Source organism: Dermacentor silvarum, chromosome 3 (assembly GCF_013339745.2).
Source record: "Dermacentor silvarum isolate Dsil-2018 chromosome 3, BIME_Dsil_1.4, whole genome shotgun sequence".
Classification (NCBI taxonomy): Eukaryota; Metazoa; Arthropoda; class Arachnida; order Ixodida; family Ixodidae; genus Dermacentor; species Dermacentor silvarum.
In genome coordinates, this window is record NC_051156.1 from 15,707,137 (window position 1) to 15,728,883 (window position 21,747).

The 21,747-nt window shown below is 47.4% G+C and overlaps 1 protein-coding gene across 1 annotated transcript in view; it reads left to right on the forward strand.

Annotated features, from left to right (window-relative positions):
* The window catches only part of LOC119445342 (serine/threonine-protein kinase Pink1, mitochondrial-like), a 66,338-nt gene that overhangs the window by 40,725 nt on the left and 3,866 nt on the right, over nt 1-21,747 (forward strand). The window contains exons 6-8 of the mRNA XM_037709652.2: nt 1,498-1,667; nt 1,990-2,114; nt 8,492-8,713. Of these exons, the coding sequence (XP_037565580.1) occupies nt 1,498-1,667; nt 1,990-2,114; nt 8,492-8,713 (517 nt within the window). The remainder of the gene's footprint in view (nt 1-1,497; nt 1,668-1,989; nt 2,115-8,491; nt 8,714-21,747) is intronic.

Sequence of the window (21,747 nt, forward strand, 5' to 3'; positions counted from 1 at the left end):
AGTAACATCCTGTCGTTCCTTGCACGCTCCGTGCTTTGGGGGCAAGCAATGGTTAACCGAGAAGGATGGTGGCTTGATGAGTGCCACCTTCCCGCGCCAGCAACGGCTCTTGGGGGAGGGGAACGAGCCCGCAGCAACGCGATCTAGCGCGTGAGACAGAGAAGGAGGTGAAGGGGAGGGGCAGGTTGGCGCACGTCTCCTTTTCTAGAGCGGCCATCGCTGCACATGGTTGTTCCGTCCACTGTAAAAAATGAAATTGGGTCAATGCAGAATACAAGTTGACCTTGACTTTAAGGTGAATAAGATTTTTTTTAATTATTCAATTTAGCTAACTACAAGAACAGAGTTTGTTCGACGTATATGCCCATTCATAGTCATAAATGAAAACCGCACGTGAACGGTGGTGATCCTTGTCTCGGGACGGCCGCTAGTCACTTATAACATCCCACAGCACATCACCAGTGATGTCCAAAGCATTTGGTATGCAGAACTAGGCACACGCTATGCTCTCATCAGGCAGTGAACGGTACACAGTACACATTATGTGCCCAAGATGCATGCCTGGGATCGCTGCAATGACTATACGCATCCTCGCATGACTGCTGGCCATTCACTCGTTTTGATGATCTAGCTCCCGTTCATTGCAGCTTTAGGTTTTTGTGCCGTGTTTGCACCCTATGATGGCTGGCAAGACTTCTCTTCTGTGTTGGTAAGTTGTCCCAGCAGGTATCGTTCTGGAGCGCGATGCTCGTGATTTAATTCTACCGTGGTGTCTTCAAGTTCAGCATGAACAGCATAGGGGCCACGGAATGAAGTTTTCAGTGAAAGTAAACAGGGTTGCACTCACCTTGTTAAACAGCGCGAAACCACACAAAGTACGGGACGCACAATTTGTGCTGTTTAACAAGGTGGAACGCCAGCTAGCCCGGTGTCATACCTTACTGCAGTTGCACTCACCGTGATTTCACTGTTTCACAACCTAACGGTACAGTACCACGATGCTCCTGTTCACATCTGTAAACTCTATATTCGCATGTGGCACTAAAGTGAAGCTGAGACCTGCTAATTTTGCACTCTTAGACAATAAAAGCACACGTTTGCACATAATTTACACATTCACAGCAGCAACACCAACCAAAATAGCGACAATTCCTTCGTTTTTATTTCATGTTCCATTGTGGCCAGACAAAAAGTGCAATTGGGATAAAGGCTGCCATATTAAACGAGGGGGCACTTTTCAACTAATTTGTATGGAGAAAATACTCTACCTGTATTTTCTCGTCTTATAGGACTTCTTCACGCTGTCATCGTTCACTGCACGGTTCTCTCTGGCAACAACCCTGCTTTGTGACAGTTCTTTAAATTTGTTTCAGCCAACAGAAGTCGTGGCAGATGTGAAGGGCCACCAAGATCAAAAGCAAATGTTTTTCCTTTTCAATTTTTTTTCTTTTTTTTTCTTTGAGAGCTGTTGAAGTGACTGTTCGGCATGGCACTCAGGTACCACTGCAGCCTGGCAGAGTACCTGCAGAGTGGGGCAGCTGGCAAGGATCCCCAAGTACGATTGAGCTTACTCTGCCAACTGCTCGAGGCTGTCTGCCACCTAAGACAGCACAGCGTGGCCCACCGTGACCTCAAGGCTGACAACCTGCTGCTTGACCTTTCTAGGGGTATGTGGTCATTTTTGGATGCTGTGTGTCTTGTGATGTGTCGTGTCAATGGCGCCATCACTTGTATCGCGACAGGCAAGCGCGGAATGCTCCCGCAGCCGCGACCTTTGCAAAATGTTTAGATTCAATTCAATTCAAGTAAATTCAAGTAATAAGTAAATTAGTACAAAAACAGAAGTGGTCAGAAGCGAGAAATAGCCTATTAAACAAATTTTCTGTGCTGCTGGGTTAAAAAAGTGTTGAACTTGCGTTTTTGCATGAAAATACATAACGGTAAATGGTTGCTGTCATGCATATCTACAGCTGGATAAATGTACTGCAGGTACAACATGTCCGAGGCTGGTCCTGTCAGACTTCGGCAGCTGCCTTGCTGACACCAACCTGCGACTCCACTTCGTCTCTCCCGAGGTCAACCGGGGTGGCAACCCAGCTCTCATGCCCCCTGAGGCAAGTGTTGTGTTTGTAATTGCTTCGAGCAAACCCGCTCTCAGCCACTGAAGTGTTGTGCTCCAAGCAGAGGATGGCAGGGGAGACAGCCTGGATGAAAATGCTTCATTAACAACGAAACAAGCAAGCTAGAAAAAGCTTGTATTCTTGGGCCTGCTTATTTTTATTAAAGGGGGAAGTTCAAGCATGGCATGTTATTGCTGAGTAGATGAGCAAGGAGAGGGGTAAGCATGGAAACCCAAGGTTCTTGCTCTGACGAATGCAAGTTGATCATCTGCATAGTCTCTATGAAATCTAGATACAGTAAAAGCCCGGTGATACGAACCCGGCTGGTACGAATTTCGGTGTGATACGAATTCGTGACATTCCCCCGCCGAAATACATTGCTCACAATACGAAAAAAAAACGGCTGTTCCGAACGTGTTGCCACGGAACGCTACGGGTCATACGAACACGTGAGCAACAGGGGCGGCGGCTGAGCCAGCGGGGCGACCGGCACAGACAAGCCGGCACAGCGGGATCTGGCCGGGATCCATAGTCGCCAAGCAACCGACTACGTCACGTGATTGCGCAATCTCTCATTGGTCCCCACGTCGAGCGGACCGGACCACATCACAGCCTAGCCGATACGACGACAACCTAGGCGCAGCCCCGACAGTCAAAACGCTCCCTGCACTCGACGTGCTCAGGCGTTCAGTGGCGTGCAAAAACATTCCCAAGATCACGTGCGCACACTTATACGTCTTTCAGAAGGCGATCGTTGACAATTTGGGCAACAAGAAAACGTCCCGGTGTTACGTTTTTCAAGGGACTGCCAAAAAAAGAGAGAAAAAAAAAGCCGCAGTTTCGCCCAAAAGGTGAAGCAGCGGAAACGCAGCAGCAGCAGCGAGCGAATTGACCTTTGGGCTGTCTCTCGTTGCAACGCGAACTAAACTGTCGAAGTCACAGCACATACGAAGCTACTGGCACTAGGCGCACTTTGTCAACATCGCAGATCATTTTGACGATAAAGTCCGCGCGGGCGCGCACTATGCGCACGTCGCAGATCGCTTTCAGGATACGGCACCCGCGAGGGTGCGTCGTATCTGCAACGTGCCGGTCGCTTGTTGCAACTCATCGGTCACTTGTTGCAATGTACAAGCTGGCTGTACTGCTAAATTTACGTGACCACCACATTCAAACGCAACGTAACATGCAGGCACATTATACAGTATAGACCACTTATAACGTAACCGCTTATAGTGCAGGACCGGATATAGTGCGGTCTTTTCAGACTCCCGTTAATTTTCCCATAGCACTCCATGTATACACGTATCGCTTATAGTGCAGTTGCGGGAAACAAAATACCGGTTACAGTGCGGCTGCCTGGGAGTACGGAAGTCAGCGGAGACGGCAAACGCTCCCCTCAAACGGGCGCCCCGAGGAAGAAACAGAGACAAAGTGGAGGAGAAGGGCACGTGGTGTGAACGAACCACGTGCCACCATATACCGCTTATAGTCCAGCCGGCCCGGCGCCAGCTCCCCGAAGTTTCGTTTTCTGCCGTTATCGCGAAGCGGGCGTTTGCCGGCAGTTGGGGGGGGGGGGGGAGGGGCAGTTTCGTTGGCCGGCCTGGGACAGCGCCGCTGCTTCCCTCTGCGCCATAGCCGCAGCGTGCAAGGTCAACACATGACTAGAAAGTAGAGGAAGCATAAAGGAAAAAGAAGGGTTCACGTGGCTACAGTAGCGTGGCTGAGACATCGGCACATACACGCATGTTCCGGCGCAACGCAGAATCGGCGACCTTGCCATTTGAGAGAGGGTGAAATACCCGCCGCATTTTTTTTTCTTTTTTTCGCGCGCTACATTGAGGGGTCTCTCCTCAGCTTTTACTCTATGGCGGTGCCGGAGCAATGCCGGTCAGAGGTGCCGCCGCGTGATTTGGTTCGAATTAACGAGATTCGACTGTCAATTGAATGCAAGCATTCTACCCGCATTCCTCGACTGTGGCATACACGTGGCCGCTCGGTGCACATGTTTTGCATATGTGCGGGCCTTGAAAATTGTTGCTTTGGCTATAGTGCGGTACCGCTTATAGTGCGGATATTCGCGACTCCGGCGACTTACGTTATAAGCGGTCTACACTGTAGATTGGCGAAGTATTACGGGGAACGCCCGGTAATGCGAATGCGAAAGCATTTACGATGGTTAATTCGAACATACCGCGCACCAACAATGCTCTCAGCCACCGTGCTCTCAGCAGCGCGCCAAATCACGTGGCCGACATCAGACCGACATTGCTCCGACACGAGCAAAAGCTTAGGCGAGACCCCTCAACGCCACGTGGAGAAAAAAGGAAAAAAAAAAGAACTGCGGCGTCATGGCAAGGTCGCCGTTTCTGCGTGGCGCCGGAAGACGCGTGTACGTGCCGACGTCTCAGCCACCGCTGCGTCTGCAGCACAGAGGGAAGCAACGGCGGAGGCCCAGTCCGGCCAACGCTCGCTTCAACGGTAGAAAACGAAACTTTAGGGAGCGGGCTAAGCTGGCGCTGGGCCGGCGGGAGCGGCAGGCACGTACGGAGACAGTCGAAGGTGAGGGGGCTACGAGGGTGTTGAAAGGAAGGGAGCCACCGAAGCGACAGAGTTGCCAACTGCCGAGGCCAAATCCGCTTCCCTGCCGCCCTCCTCCCTCACCTGTGACGGTCCCCGCACGTGCCCGTCGCCTCTTCCTTTTCACACCCATAATCTCTCTCGCTATGCCTGCGCCGGCCGCTCCCTGAAGTTTCATTTTCTGCCGTTATCGCGAAGCGAGCGTTGGCCGACGCGGGCAGTTTCGTGGCCCTCGCTCGATATGTGCTTGCGCGCCGCGATATTTCACGAATCGCATCGTTCGTACATCATGCTATGGTGCATGAATATTTCAAAAATAAGTCCTTCTTTTAATTCGAACAAATTTTTGGGCCCCTTCGAGTTCGAATTATCGAGATTTTACTATACAATGGAAGTCAATGAGATTTTGGTCGGGACCGCGAAAACGCGATGTAGCAGCCAGGAAAATGCAGCTGTGAGGAAGGTATCAATGGGATTCCACTATTAGAAATCTTTCCTGGTAGAAATAAATTCATTTTTTTTATATTGTGTATGTTTTGATGGTACAAATTTCGGCTGATACGAATATTTCACGCGACCCCGCGAGATTCGTATCACCGAGATTTTATTGTATTGTGATGGTTATAGAAGCAGGGAGCTGAACGCCTGTCTTCACAAGCTGTGGCATGCATTATGTTGAAATTGACTGCAGCTGCTAACACAGAAGGACACGTCAGACAAGACGTGAAGTGTCATGCGTACCTGCCAACTCTCCCGAATTGTCCAGGAGCCTCCCGAATTTTTCTTGCATCTCCCTATTGTACGAACGCGACCTCAAATCTCTCGAAAAGTGGCCGCCACTTGTTTTTTTTTTTTGTTGTTGTTTTTTTTTACGGCCTGTAATATAACCATGCGGAAAAGCGGCGTGGGAGCAGTTCGTCACCAGCATGCACCGTGAACTGTGGTAGCGGCCGCCGGCACCACCACGAACGCGAGCAGCCAACGGGCGCTGCCATATTGGATTTTCCGGATTGCCTAGTCTCACACTGGGTCGAGCGTTTTTAGCAATCCAGTCGTTATATGACCGTGAGCGCGCTAGGCTCAGTTGGCTTTGTCAGGTTGTCGAGTGAAATGCGAATGCCGAAGTACTCTTTGTTTCCCTGAGGCACTTTTAAACGATATCGATGGCACTTTTAAATGATAAGAATAAGTACCGTATTTTCCGGTCTATAACTCGCACCTTTGTACAAGGCACACCCCTCTCATAACGACAGTTTTTCCGGAAAAAGATGTATATAAGTTGCACCGGTGTATAAGACGCAACTGTTCGCAGTGCTTTCAAAAACAAAATGACAGTGATGTTTCACTCGGCGAATGCGGGTCACGCGCAAGCGTATGAGTGGGATATATTGTTACTCCAGGCGCAATTCGGCCGTCATGGCTGCCGCGATGTTCCGTAGGGAGTCCAAGGGCGATAACATCGTCCCCGCGCGCTGTATGCTGTATGTGCGAGTGAAAGCCTGTGACTGTGGGCCGAATCGCACACAAGGGAGGAAAGCGGGAAGACGTGCTAGCGCGGGAGGTAGGGGGAGGTGCTTGTACTCAGGTAGCTACTGCGTAGATTGCGCAGCGGCGCGTGCTGTATCTTGATAGCGATCTGCAGATGCGACGACTTCGGGGTCGGTCGACTCGCGGTCGTCCTGCCGCCGCTTGCGTTGCTGCTCTGTCCTTCTCGCACGGCGCTCGGGAACTCGGCAGAAGAACCTGGCACCTCGATATCGCGGGCAGAAGCCGGAGCAGTTAAGTCAACCAATGCGCTTCGCGTGGCCATAACATCGAATCTGATTTTGATGGCAGTTTTCTCGAAAAAAAAAAAGAAAACGTACATATGTCGCACGGTTCTGTAAGACGCATCGACGAAAAATTCATAAAAACACCGGGTCTTATAGACAGGAACATGCGGTACTTGCAAGTATTTCTGAGATCATACACGACGGAGTTTCTGTGCTTTGTCACTTCGCGGAGTCATGACAAGTATGGACTCTGTACCACGTGCGCCGTTTTGCACAGCGACAATTTTTGGGGAGGGGAGGGGTGAAAACTTTTCTGAATCTCCCCCCCCCCCTCGCGCGGCGGTCTCCCGAATTTTCATGTTGTGAGGTTGGCAGGTATGGTCATGTGTTAGTAGCAATAGTCAGTTTCACTCAGCACATTTCAGAGTAAGTGAATGCCAACTAGACCTCGTGTTGTGCCCATGTCTGCTTGCTTAACTTTTTTTTTTACCTGAACGCTACAAAGCTATACAGTCGAACCCACTTATAACAATATTCAAGTGCCACGGAAATTTCATTGTTATAACTGGATTGATTAAAAAAATCAAAATAGGGTGATAGCAGAGCTGTTGTGAGAAAACGATAATGGAGGGGAGCCAGTGCCCCTCCCCACCAACTACTTCCATCCGGCTGCTGATTGTGTTGACTCGTTGAACTATTTAACTCTGCTTCCTGTGTGCTCTGATCGCGTGTTACATGCCGCGGCTGTCGGTGTTCAAGAATGGCACTGCTATAGCAACTGCAAAGCAGGGTCGCGGGCGGCAAATGACATGCAAGCTCTGCTGAGGCATCGCTTTGGTGGCCTCAAAATGGGCCTTCTAAAAAATGCGAGAAGGTTGCCGCAGCAGCCTCTTAGCTTGAGAAATCCAGAAAAAAACGCTGGGGCGAGATCACCGCAAGCATCTTGCCACATACTTCTCACTGGCTGGCACGAGAAAACCCCATGCCCGTCAGCTTTGCTTGATTTACGCGAAGCTTGCCAACATCCTTCTCTCGCGAAGGTCCCTCGTGAAAACGAAGCCCCAAAGGGACGAATCATCTGCAGGGCCTCCTGTGCGGACAACGTTAAGGCAGCCTGCCCTGGCTGCCCATGATATATTGCTTATAGTATCCAAATCCTCTACTAAATAAACAATTCATAATAGGGCACACTGTTGCATAACAAGGTGGACTGAAAGAAAGATGGACACAGAAATATTTATTTTAGACTTTACCGTTTTTATTACATGTCTCGTGCACGTGCATGTTTTACAGTATGCTGGGACCAACGTTACTAGACTAGTTGCAGTTGTAAAACTCTCCGCCCGTGTGCTTACCGCCGCTGTCGCCACTCCTTGGGCAGCCGCCAGATGGCGGCGCCGTTCCATCACGCTCCAATGCAGATGCCTTGCCGCAGCCTTGAGCTCGTGCGGACAGGCAGCTTGCACTCGCTGGCATTCTCCCTGTAGTCCGAATTAGTGATACCATGTGAAAGCGGTATCCACCTACAGCAATAAGATATATTCGGCTAGTTTGTTCATTCTGAAAGAAGGGTAAACTGCATGATAGGAAGAAACACATACGACAAAGCGCTGAAGCTGAGTTTTTAAGTGTCGTGTGTTTCTTCCTGCCACCTAAACCTTTCACGCAGTTTACTTTTCCCATACACCAACCAACCACAGAATACACCAACGCTGCACCGCGTGTTTCGTCCGGCCAGTTCGCGTAGCCGGCTAGTGGGGAAGTGAAGCTGGGTGCGACGGCAGCACCATGAAGGCGTGGGCGGGTGGCGGTTCCGCACAACGTCGCCGAGTTTTACAACTGAAGCTAATCTAGTAACATCTAGTAACATTGGCTGGGACCGTATGCTGCAGGGATTGCTCACTCAGAATTTTTGTGCACGATATGGCCTGCAAAAGGATGCCATCTCTACAAAAATAACTACAGAACTCTGACGTGCATCACAATGTGAATGCTGCGTTACCCTTTTGCCCCGGACAGGTTGCAGGAGCCGAACCAGGCCTGCTTTCGGTTATAGATTACCAGCGAGCTGACCTGTGGGCAGCGGGCACCCTGGCCTACGAGTTGTACGGAGCAATGAACCCCTTCTACCACTGGGACAGCCGAACCTATGCAGAGTCGGACTTGCCCCAGCCACCAGACGCCATGCCTCCTGTGGTGCGAGCCTTGGTTCGAGATATGCTGCGTAGGGACCCAAGACAGGTGGGAAGGGCATCTCCTACAGGTTCTCTAGGTGCAGTGTCCTGGACCAATTATGGGAGCAGATGGATCTTAAGAGGCCAAAAATTGGGAAAAAAAACTCATTTCTAAATCTAATGGTTTTGAAAAGTTTCATGTGGCATGAATCGGTATTATTGCCACAAATCACTTTATAGCACACCTCTGAGGTGAATCAGCACCAATTTCATTTTTCTTGCAATTAGTTTTTGTCTCCCTTGCAGATCTGTTTGCCCTGACATTTCCACACATACTTATCTCTCCCAGTGACCGTCTTTCACCAGCTGTCAAATCCTAAAAGTTTTCACTCAGCACAAGGCACACGTTTCTGTATCAGAAGTTTCACGAATGATATTGCTTCTTCTGTCTGTTGTTTATGTTGTGGCCGAGCCTTGTGTAATCAGATAGTGCACGCTACAAGAATAGTGGTGTACATTCTAGAACATACGCAAGCACCAGCGCTTACGTTGGAAAGTTCGATGTGCCACGTATAAATGGCCAACTGTGCTCGCCTCTATTGTGGTGCTTTGAGCATAACTTGTTTTTCTGGGCACAGGTTTGCACAATACAGAGTTAGTCTCGTGACTCTCACTTCTTGCTACTGTCTGGCCATTTTGGAAACATGACAATATCTTGACATCTCGAGCAGACAGAATAAAAATTTATTTTTTGCAGCAGAAAGCGTCACGTATGATAAGTGGTTTAATGCAAGCTGCTTTTTAAATTAAAGCTTTAAAAATTTAATTATATTGCTCCATTTCTTGCCACTTTGTTCCCACATTGCAAAATGTGAAGCTCAATTTATTGCAATTCCTCTATATTGACCACTGTTAAAATATGCACACATCATTGCATTCTCCACCTTTCGGCCTATAGAGCCATGCACTTATCTTTGTTTACCCATTTTCTCACTATTGAGGCCTGAAAATATGGTTTGTGATTTTAACTATCTTGGAAAATTATCGGCCTATACAAAAGACTAAATTATATTTAAAATCAGCGAAAAACTGAACACATTAGCATAATTTCATCAAGGTTGGCTAAAAAGATTACACATAAATTTTTTAGAACCTTTAAGACGTTGGACCATCTGCTCAGAAGTTGCCTAACTAAAATCTTATGGTAGTTCTGTTATTATGGAGCAGATGGAACATGAAAACTTATCGATTGTCAGTGTTGCTTGTCTCTATTTTTCCAATATGGTGAGCCAAGGCATAACACTGCGCAATTTCAAGTTTATTGTAGACTTCCTTGAGCAGTACAATGCACTTAGACACTCTCTAGGACCCAACAAAATTGTTAAAGGGCCAAACAATTCTGACGTCATTAAAAAAATCGCAGTTTTTCCCGACAGGCAAAGCATGGACTGTGTTAATAAATTATTAGATAGCTATTCGCAGTAAGGTTAGTAGTTTTATCAGCTGTATAAACTGCTGTAAACATTCACTTACTAAATTAACAAACACACTGTCATGCACACATGGGCAAACACGGACACATCTTAGTCGATGACCATGGACACTCGATGTCAGAACCCTTGCTTGATGAAGAGCTGCAGCAGCGGCGAGCAATTTCCCGTTCGTGCTGCCTCCCGCTTCAGTGCGAACGAAGCATGCGAGAACACAGCTCACACGAAGCCATTGGCTATCTTGGACTAGCTAGCCTTCGAACCCACTGCAAACTAACTCCAAAATAGGACTCGTGTGGCTGCACTCAGCTGTGCCATGCGATGACGCGGAGATGCGTGGTACTCGGCCCCCCTTTACTTCTAGTGTGCACATTTCCCCGCTACCCCCCTTTGCGAGTGCGAAAAGGCGCCACCACACCAAACCACCATCTTTCTTGGCTCGCCCTTGCATACTTTCCCTCGCACTTACAGCAGACAGTGCGCGGCCGCAATCTTGTCGCACTCAAACTTTACATTGAACGACGACAGCAGAAATTCACCTCGTGTTCATATAATTGAATAAAAAAAGTTTTATGGCATACGTGAAACAAATACATCTTTAAACCATCAGGGTGATTCGAAGAATCGCCAACAAGAACTATGGTATGAAGAAACACAACCTCGTGCGGCTCATCCAAGCCTTTGTCATCAGCCGCATAGTGTATGTGACCCCATACCTCAAGTTACACGAGGTGGAAAAACAAAAGATAGAGTGCATCATCAAAAAAAGCATATAAACAAGCCCTCGGCCTACCGATCACCACATCTAACGAGAAGTTCGAAGCGTTAGGAATGCACAACACGCTAGACGAGCTCATTGAGGCTCATACAATCGCACAATATGAAAGACTGCGCAAAGCAACACAGGAAGACAAATCCTGCACAAGCTCGGTATCACGTACGCTGGAGAAAGCGGGGATAAATACGACATCCCGAGAGAAATCGGAGAGTGCATCATCATACCCCCATTACCCAGAAACATGCACCCCGAACATCACCGAGAGCGGAGGAATGCAAGAGCGAAAGCACTGCATAAGAAGTATCAAAACGATGCGAACGTGGTCTATGTAGTCGCGGCGGAGTATGCAGACGGTCGACACATGGCAGTGGTCGCCTTAAATCAAGCGGGCCACTCGCTTGCCAGCGGAACCATTAAAACAGGAAAATCGGAAATCGCAGAGGAAGCGGCCATAGCGCTGGCACTCGCTCCCACAACAGCCAGAGTCGTAATCAATGACTCTAAAACTGCACTTCATAACTTCGCTAAATGAATGGCTCGAAAGAGGCGCTAAGGATCATGAGTAACTTTCGCGGGGAGCATGACGTTCATGTCATATGGACGCTCACCCACTCCTCCCTCCCAGGCAACGAAACCGCACACACCCTAGCTCGAGAGTCAGCGAGCCGAGCAGGAACATCGCGGAGCCGGAGTGCGGAGAGAGACTGCATGGTCAATTATGATGAAATCACCAAACACTACAGATTAGGGAGGCAGCATTACCCTCCACCACATTCCTCATTAAATAAACAGCATAGCACCTACTACAAACAAACACCTTCCCAAACCCGATCGCTTATAATAATTGTTATCCAGAGCTGTACTCAGATAAATGCAAATACTGCAATCAGCAGGCGGAGCTTGCCCCAACGTAGTGGAAGGGCCAAACAACACATATAGGAATGTAGAGCAGTGGGAGACCGCGCTGCTCAGTTCAGACAGCGAGCACCAACTACAAGTCATCAGGCAAGCCAAAGATGCCGCTAGGACCCAAGGGCTCCTGGCCGCCATCTAAGGGAGGGGAGATAAACTCCTCTTACACTTGCCGTTTTCAATAAAAGTTCTTTCTCTCTCTCTATTTAAACAATTATTCATAAAATCAAGACTATGGACCTGCAGGATTATGTTATCAGTAAGACATGAAATATGGACGGGCTAAATAAAAAAACACGCTTTCTACAGCTGCTAGATTATAACTTTTTTTAAATGCAGTGAGTCTCATCAAAATCAGTGCACTGGTTGCTGACAAAAACAATTTCTTTGTTTCCATGTACAGTAGAACCCCTCCAATACGTTTTCTACAAGAGCTTGAGAGAGAGAATGAACCTTTATTTTGAGCAAGTGCATTCTGCTTCCTAGGTGGCCGCCTCCTTATTCCAGGTAGCTGTGAGCCATGGCCATCTCCCATGGCCATTTGATCATTGTCATTGTTTCAATATTTAACAGCACATTAGCGTGATTGTAACAGCATGTTCACGTAATACATTTACTGGGTATAAAATTTTTGCAAGCGAAGCTTATATACACTAGCCTGCGCTGGCGATGTAACGCTAAAACTACTATGGTTCATACCCCCCCTCCCCCCCCCCCCCCCCCACATTGGATATGAGGGCATCCGAAGCCCAAGCGAAACCCCGAGTTACGAGAGCGCAATGTTGAGGCCAAACATCAGCGAAGCCTACCCTGAGTTTAGGGCAGACGAAGCGGAATGCCTACAATAGCATCGTCTTGCCTGCATTTCTTCGACAGGGGAAAGGCTCTGAATATTTTTCTCATGGTCCCGTAGAAGAGACAGCGCAGTCTACAGGACTGTGAGAAAAAAAATTTGTACCCAGTAAACTTATTACGTGAACATGCTGTCAAAATTACGTTAACTCTTTCCGTACCGTACCATTGGGAATGGTTAGCCCACTGTCAATGATTTGAAACGCCGTTTTTCGAGACCGTTCGCGCTGCTCACGGACACACTGCTCTATCGGACATGAAGGAGGAAAACTATATTTTAGTTTTCTAAGCAGTTCGCCTTTTTTCCCTCAAGGCGGGGATTTTTGAACGTGCTCCGAAGGTTTCACGATCGTGAAACCTTCGGAGAATTGTCCTATTCCGCAACACTGGGGACGAATTACAGCAAATGATTGAGGACCTTAGCTGAGAAAGTGTGAGAGGGGTTGAATATTAATATGCAGAAGACAAACATAATGTTCAGTAGCCTGGCAAGGGAACAAGAATTCAGGATCGCCAGGCAGCCTCTAGAATCTGTAAAGCAGTACGTTTATCAAGGTCAATTACTCACAGGGGACCCTGATCATGAGAAATAAATTTACAGAAGAATATGATTGGGTTGGAGTGCATACGGCAAGCTTTGCCAAATCCTGAATGGGAGCTTACCACTGTCGTTGAAAAGAAAAGTGTACAATCATTGCATTCTACCGGTGCTAACATATGGGGCAGAAACTTGGAGGTTAACAAAGAAGCCCGAGAACAAGTTAAGGACCACAAAAAGAGCGATGGAACGAGAAATCTTAGGAGTAACGTTAAGAGACGGGAAGAGAGCGGTGTGGATCAGAGAACAAACGGGTATAGCCGATATTCTAGTTGATATTAAGCGAAAAAATGAAGCTGGGCAGGCCATGTAATGTGTAGGATGGATAACCAGTGGGCCATTAGAGTTACAGAATGGACACCACGAGAAGGGAAGCGCAGTCGAAGACGGCAGAAAACTAGGTGGGGTGATGAAGTTTAAGAAATTTGCAGGCGCAAGTTGGAATCAGCTAGCGCAAAACAGGGGAATTGGAGATCACAGGGAGAGGCCTTCGTCCTGCAGTGAACGTAAATATAGGCTGATGATGATGACATCTCGTTAATAAAACTTTTATTAGTGAAAAGTGCATTCGTTTTGCTTTTTGTTTATGTATTACTTAAAATGTACAGTGCAGTAGTTCCTTCAGAAAAAAATTCTGGCGTAACCTACAAAAAACACCTATTTTCCCCATGATAGAGAAAGAGTTAGCATGCTATTAAATGCAGTTAAACCTCAATATGACAGAGTCTGTAAAATTGGCAATTTGCTTCGTTATATCCAATTTTCGTTGTATTGAAATTTGACCTCTTGTGCAAATGAGTTCAGTCACCGATCGATTTTTTTTTTCATAGAAGGAGCCGCAATATTATCCAATTTATCGGGCAATCGAAAAAGGCAAATTTGAATGAGAAAAAAATTAATTTTGTTGAATTTGAAAGTAGGCGATCAAAGAGACGGTTTCATGCCGTGTCGATGATATCTTTACATCGTCGGTACAATAAAAGTCACACCAGCACGTCCACTAGGGGACGTAACACGCTATCATGGGAAGCGCTGGCAGCAAATTCTAGTACCAGCAAATCTCTTCCTGAGTCGCACGCCACATTCACAGCTATTGCCACCAACCCTATTGTGATTAACATCATCACCTACCTGCAGCACAGTACATGGGGCGTAGTGCCTTGTAAGCAAACTGCATGCTTTTAATAGGCGATAACCCAAATGGACGACCGCTCTCTGCTGCAGGCAGCACGAAGTGAGTGTCATGTTTTGCTCTAGCGGCATCGTATTCAGGCGTCTTACGAGCTCGATTCCGTTTCGGTTTCCTGTCACTGTCTTAAAGCAATACGCTACAGTCAAAGCTTGTTAATTCGGCCCCCGTTAATTCAGATAATTGCTGATTCCCTTCCTTCAAAAATGTACGTATGTCTATGGCAGCAAACTCTGGTTAAATCGGCACGAAAATACACGTGCACCGCTTCATTCGGGCTGGAGACAGGCCAAGACTGGCGCTGAAGTGAGTTTTTGGAGCGCAGAAATCGGTACCGGATCGGAAACCACCCTTCATTTCGAAGCCGAAAACGTATGAGGGGTCGCTGCTAGTTCAAGGTGAATTTTTGGAGCACGCATCGCCACTGTCAGAGAATGAGTGAGAACGAGAACGACGCTTATGCGCATTCTTCGACGTCCTTTCTTCTGTGTGTGCGCGTGCCGTGTTGCTGTTGTGGTGCTGTTGTGTTGCGCTCCGCTGTGATGGTGATGCCTGCTAAGTGGGCTAAGTACGTGGCCAAGGACTTGGGGACTAAGGTAGAAATTCTGAAGGCACTGGATGAAGGCATCTCCCGTGAAGAGGTGATGCGCCGCTTTGACGTGAAGAGAAGCACCCTGGGAACTTACGTAAAAAATAAGGTGCAAATCTTGGAAGCTTTCCAGAATGAAAAGTTTCATGCAGCTCGCAAGCGTATGCGCACTGCAGCACACCCTCAGTTGGAAGATGCATTGTTGTAATGGATTGGTGCCTCATGGGATGCGTGGCTCCCACAAAGTGGACCATTGATCTGAGCGCAAGCAGAAAGCTATGCCCTCCGCATGAACATTGATACATTCAAAGCGTCCGAGGGCTGGCTTGCACGCTTTAAGGAAAGACATGGCTTGGTATTCAAGACCGTGTGCGGAGAGAGAAGTGCGGTGGATGAAAAAGTCGTCACGGACTGGCAGAACGGCGAACTTCAGGAACACATCGCAGCCTACAACCTAAACAATGTTTTCAACGCAGACGAGACAGCTTTATTTTTTAAAGCGCTGCCAGACAAGATCATTACTTTGAAGGGGGACTCTTGCACCGTTGGAAAGAGTAGTAAGGAGTGTGTCACCGTGCTCACAAACATGACGGGCACGGAGCGCCTTCGTCTTCTCGTCATCAGAAAGGCGCGCAAATCAAGAAGTTTTTCCAACATCAAACACCTACTAGTCGACTACCCTGCAAATAGAAAGGCCTGGATGACTTCAGAAGTATTTCGCTCCTGGCTGCAAGGGCTCGACCGCCAGTTCTGCGCCAAGAAATGTAAGGTGCTGCTAGTTATAGACAACTGCAGCACGCACTGCAGCGTTTCTAATCTCCAGGCGATCAGAATTGTGTTCCTGCCGCCGAACACGACCGCCGCCCTACAGCCTTTGGATCAAGGAATCATCCTGTACGTGAAGAAAAAATACACAAAACAAGTTCTGGAGCATATGCTTCTGTGCATGAATAGAAAAGTGCCCTACAATGTGATGCTCCTGAGCACAATCCACATTTTGGCACACGTGTGGACTAACACGCCGGCAGCAGTAGTGGCAAACTTCTTCAGACACAGTGGATTTGGGCAACCGGAGCCGTCTGAAAGCCCGGAGGTCGCAGCGCCTGACACGGATGAAGAAGATAGGGCACTCGTAGCTCTGCTTCCCACCAAACTACAGCTCGCCGACTACTTTGGCATCGATGACGGTGTTACCGTAGCCAGTTAACTGATGCGGAAATCATCGCTGATGCCCTCAGTGCGATGGTTGAGATGTCCAACGAAGATGGCCCTCGCAAAGAACTTCCGGCAAGGTGAACCACCAAAGAAGCTGTGGATGCCCTCACTGTTTTGGAGGAATTTTGCCTCGATGCTCCGTGTAACACTCTTGCACTGGAGGGATTGGCGCATGTGCGAGAAGTCGTCCTTGCCGCCCAGCTTTCGAAGAAAAAAACAAACAACCATCACAGACTTCTTTACGAAGTGAAGGTACGGAATAAAAGCCTTGTTCATATGCAGATTTTGTTGTCCATTTGATAATTTGGCATTTGGATAATTCGGACATTTTTTTTACTCCTTTGAGATCCGAATTAGTGAGGTTTGACTGTATAGGAAAATAATGTCCATCTCGGGTTCCTCGGCACCAGCTCGAGGTGCTTCGGCGTTTTGCACCTTATGTGCCGCAGCGATTCACAGAGTGGGCATGTTAAAACTTCCTTCCAAGATGCCCTGCTCAAAGATGCTGCTGACCCAGGCCGAATTCGAGGAGCGCAAACGTAAACGTGCCGAAGCCGCAAAACGACAATGCACCTCTAGGCCCGCTCGGACCCCACAAAATAGTCGCCCGCCAACATCTCGTACTGCAACGATTCGCGCAATGCTTCGCGTTATGTAGATGTCAACAGCAGTTCAAATTTTTTAGTGATTTCGGATCAGACGTTTTCCAGTTGGTATATTTTTCTTGCTTTCTTTTCCAAAATGTATGAACGAAGTTCTGCTGTATATAACCTAAACTAAAGATGCGAACACTCATGCACTTCAGTTATTCAGTTCAATTCAATTTTATTAATGTTCTTTGAAAGGGCAAAGAATATTCAAAGCCTTGTTTGGACCCATAGCCAACAAGGCTAGCACCAGATAAAGTAGTGATATGGACATTCAAAATAACACCATGTAGCAGCAGACCTACCGTATTTTTTCGCGTATAACCTGCCACTGCGTATAACCCGCTTCCCCAATTACAACAGCCGCGAAGAAAAAAAAATATTGTGCATATAACCCACGTAAATGACTGCATACAACAACGCTTAAATCTTTGCAAGAACGGTCCATTCACGGATGCACAACTTGTTCACGTCGTATCTTCGGCCAGCGGCTCTGTTCCCCCCTTCTTCGACGATGCTGATAAAGCTGGATTCACACGGCGGTCGTAATAGCGGACAAATCAGTCACGTGACATCCGACGTGAGTCAGATGTCACACTACAGAGGATGACGGTGCGGCCGAAGCAGTCCTCGCATGGGCACAAGCAATTTCGCTCTCGGCCGTATCGCAAAGCGCTTCACATGGACGAGGGAGCGCCGTGGGAACGGGTGACGCACGAGCTCGCCGGCGCTGTGTGGGCTATTCGCTGTACGCAAAATGCCAACTCGTAAAGAGGAGAATGGATGACCATGAAGGAAGGGAGAAGCGAGCTTCAACACGCAGTGGGGGGAGAGGAGGGGATTCCCTGGGAGATAACAAAACTAAATGGCGGAGAACTTTGCCTTGAGGTGTGGCTACACGGCAGCATATGCCGTGTTGCATTCTTATTGCCGTGGGACTCACTTGTGCAACAACTTTCATTCCTTTTCATTGCACCAAGTTGTGCCCTGCCAACTGTCCTGCTACCATACTTACTCGCATAAGGAATGCACCCCCCACTTTTCCAACCAAGAAGTGTGTTTTTTCTTTTCCTCGCATAATGATCACACTCTGAACTTGCTGCCGTGAAGTAGGAGAGGCACGGTACGATTCGGTGTCTGATATGGTGTCCAGCGGGTACGATTGTGTCGAATGCTGTATCGGACACCAAATCATACCGTGTGTCTCCTACTTTTGTTGCGATAGCAATTATATGGACACTCCAGGTACATTTTGGCCATCGGCACCGACAGTGGCGGCTCAGTCTTCCGCGTTCAGGGGAAGTAAGCGGGGAGAAAACGCGTCGTTTTCCGTCGGGCGCATGGTGGTGGGGAGCAGGGGTGGCAGTTGCACGCACCCTGTTTTGAAAGTGATCCTGCATCGGGGGCCGAGTCTAGGTGCGATGGTGGCTTATACCTTTGTGTGTGCTCCGTTCTTGCCGCTCAGTTTGCGTTGAAGCAATTCACGGCATGAAGGTCACTTTGCTCGCTGTTGCGGCGGCGCTTCCTAACGCCAGCATTTTGGCAGCGAGTGTCTGCAGTCATCGAGTGCTATGCGTTCATGTTTGCCTGTGCTTGTGCTGTGCATTCTCCGCACTTAAAAACACAACGGTTACAAGTTTGTAAATCTGCACCAAGAATAGATATCGCAGATCTGTAAACTGCAATCATTAGAGCATATAACGCGCGCAAATTTGGAATTATTATATCCAGCTTAAGTGGATTTCTTACAATGTTTGCAATGGTTTTGCAAAAGTGCTATTAACAAATTATTAATGTTTTTTGCAGAGGTGTGCAATATATCAGTTTTGTCCACTTTAGATGTATTAGATGTATCTCTTTTCATTTCTGAGCATGTGTTGTAAAGTGGATAGTCTCGTTTTCATAATTTTGTCATTTTCATTAATTTTTATTAAAAAATTTAGTCTAAGTCGAAGGGTGGCTTCCTAAAATCACTAGATTTTAACTTAACTTTTTCTTTTCAATGTAACAAACCTCATCAAGTTTGGTGCAGTGGGTGCCGAGAAAAACAATTTTAATTTCCCATGTATTTAGATAGTAGCCCCCCCCCCCACTAAAGCTTCCTCTTGAGGCAAATCGTCATCAGTAAACATTAATAAGGAAACTATAATAAAGCCTATGTATCCTGTAAAAGGCATGGGTGCAGGACATACGTTAATGAAGTACTTACTCCCCCCCCCCCCTTGTCAGCTTGGCAGGTATGCTTTGCTGTTTGCTAACCCGTGTCTCTAGCTACTGAAAGTGGCCTTTCCACATAGCTTAGTCATCCACTGGCTAGGGGTAATCTTATGTACTGAATTTCACTATAACACAAGCGTGCTAAGTAGCAAGAAAATTGGGCATCTATATGTGTTTTAAAGACAAACGCAAGGAATAGAATCTGCTCCCGCATGGCCGGCAATATATTTGATTTGTTTCAAATACTTGTATCGTATCAAATATTCTTAAGTATTTGAATACTGTTTTTTGGATCAAATACGAATATAATGTTTTAATATTTGATTGGTATTTCAAATTTTCTAATATCTGCACGCTCCTACAAGAGAGCACAGGTATTCAGACAACACAACGACATCCTCAGGACATACAAGTGAGTACGTTTGCACGTCCCCACATATGAGCCTCAAAACATCCCTATAAAGTTGATTTATCTAGCCTTAGCACGTCCTGAGAAGAGCATTCGAGGATCTTTTCAGTACGTGTTCAGGACATTTTGAAGACCGAGGCATTCACTGCGCCTTGTGAAAATGCCATATTTTATTAACTGAAGTGACCTGTTTTCCGTCCACAAAGTGAAAAAGTTCGCCGACCATTACGGTACCCCCTAATTTGAAATTTTAGCGCAGCTCTATATGTGTTTTAATGCGATAGCAGGCCCCGTGTTGCAGAAAATCCGGTGTTGGCGTCAGTAAGCGCTGGCGTCCGTGGCAGAGAAAATCATCCCGAACCACCCCGAACATGCAGACCCTTCGCGCGGCACAGAGGTGTTAGTGAACAAAACTGAATTTCTCAAAGTATCAGAAAAATCGTAAAGTACAACTAACTACAACCTACAGACATGATAGGGTCGGATTGTAATTTGAATGTATGAGAAAACATAATTCTGTTACGAGGAAACTCAAACACAAACCCCTTTTCCAGCATTTCTACCATACCAACAGCCCTGCACCCGGGTAGGTTGCTTGCGTAAACACCATCCAGATGGCGCTTGCCTCCTCGGCCGCGTAAAACAGTTGCGGCGCGCAGAGGCGAAGGTGGAGAAAAAAGAAAGCTGCAGTTGCTGGAAAGCCTGACAAACGTTCAGGGATCTTCGAATGCTATCAGCGTTCCACTCTTAAAGGCGAAGCTTAAGCGTCCTCCAAATTTGTGGCCTCGGGGCAACAGCAAACAATAAAATAATAAAAGAGGTCCTAGGGCCTTCACATTTTGATATAAGACGGCTTATAGAAAAATGTCTTCCCAGCAATGAATTTGTGCTTAAAAGTGAAGCCGACTTTAAGGGAATCGGTGTAAGCTTGGTCTTTGTAAGCTGGCTTTCCCACGTTTTGGGTTGCAGTGAAGCCAACTCAAAGAAAAATGCAATGCGAACGGGGCCCGATAACGCTATCGCGTCCTCCAATGTTTCATTTCACAATATATTGGCTGGCACGGAAAATCTGTCTCGTGTGGCATGTTGCAAGCGGAGCGAAGTGTGGCGCGACTGCCTCAGTAATCGGGTGATTGCGAGAGGCAGTACATGGGTGACGCATGGGCGCGATTCACAGCAGCCTCCGCAGACAGACCTCCACTCATGCAGCACTTTGTTTTCATTCAGGCGACGCGCGCTACTCCGGCACCATCTTATAGCCATCGTCACTACGCTTTTCTTCTCATGCTTTTGCCATACCCTGCTCCTCCACGTTAAACCTCCTTCTCTGCTTTCCTCCTCGCACTCTCTCTCGCATTCGCTCTTTCATCCTTCGTTGTGCTCATTCACTTGGTTATGCCATGGGAACAGGCACTTAAGAGCTGCGCTATAAAATTCAGGCTTAAAACTAAAGCATGCACTTACTGCTTGACAGAGCATAATTTTGAGTCCTCTTGCAGATGGCTTAGTATATGGCCATACCAAATGAAAACATACACGCATAATGATACACACAAAGCCATTTTATTAATTTTTATGTAACAGCAGCGCATGCCAAACTGACAAGAAGGTTGAAAGAAGCGTGATAAAGCCAGGAGACTTCACCCCTTGAAATGTCTTCATCCGAAAATACTGAAGGGCAAGAGCCCATAGGAGACACTGAAAGAAATATCGTATTTGCATGATTTAATGCACACCTTTTTTGGGTGAGAAGTGTGTTCAAATCTGCATGTGCATTACATTCGTAACTAATTCTACTCGAAATCAACCGATTCTTCCGACCCGCCGTGGTTTCTCAGTGGCTATGGTGTTGGGCTGCTGAGCACGAGGTCGCGGGATCGAATCCCGGCCACGGCGGCCACATTTCAGTGGGGGCGAAATGTGAAAACACCCATGTACTTAGATTTAGGTGCACGTTAACGAACCCCAGGTGGTCCAAATTTCCGGAGTCCCCCACTACGGCATGCCTCATAATCACATCGCAGTTTTGGCACGTAAAACCCCATAATTTAATTTTTTTTAAACCGATTCTTCCTAAACAAAACAAAAAAGGTCTATTCAAGGTAGCTAGCCACACTGCTCTCAAACGGACACCTATTTCTTTTTTTTTCTGCCTTGGTTTGCAGTCGCCATTATCCAGTTTGCTGTATGTGTGGCATTTGTAAT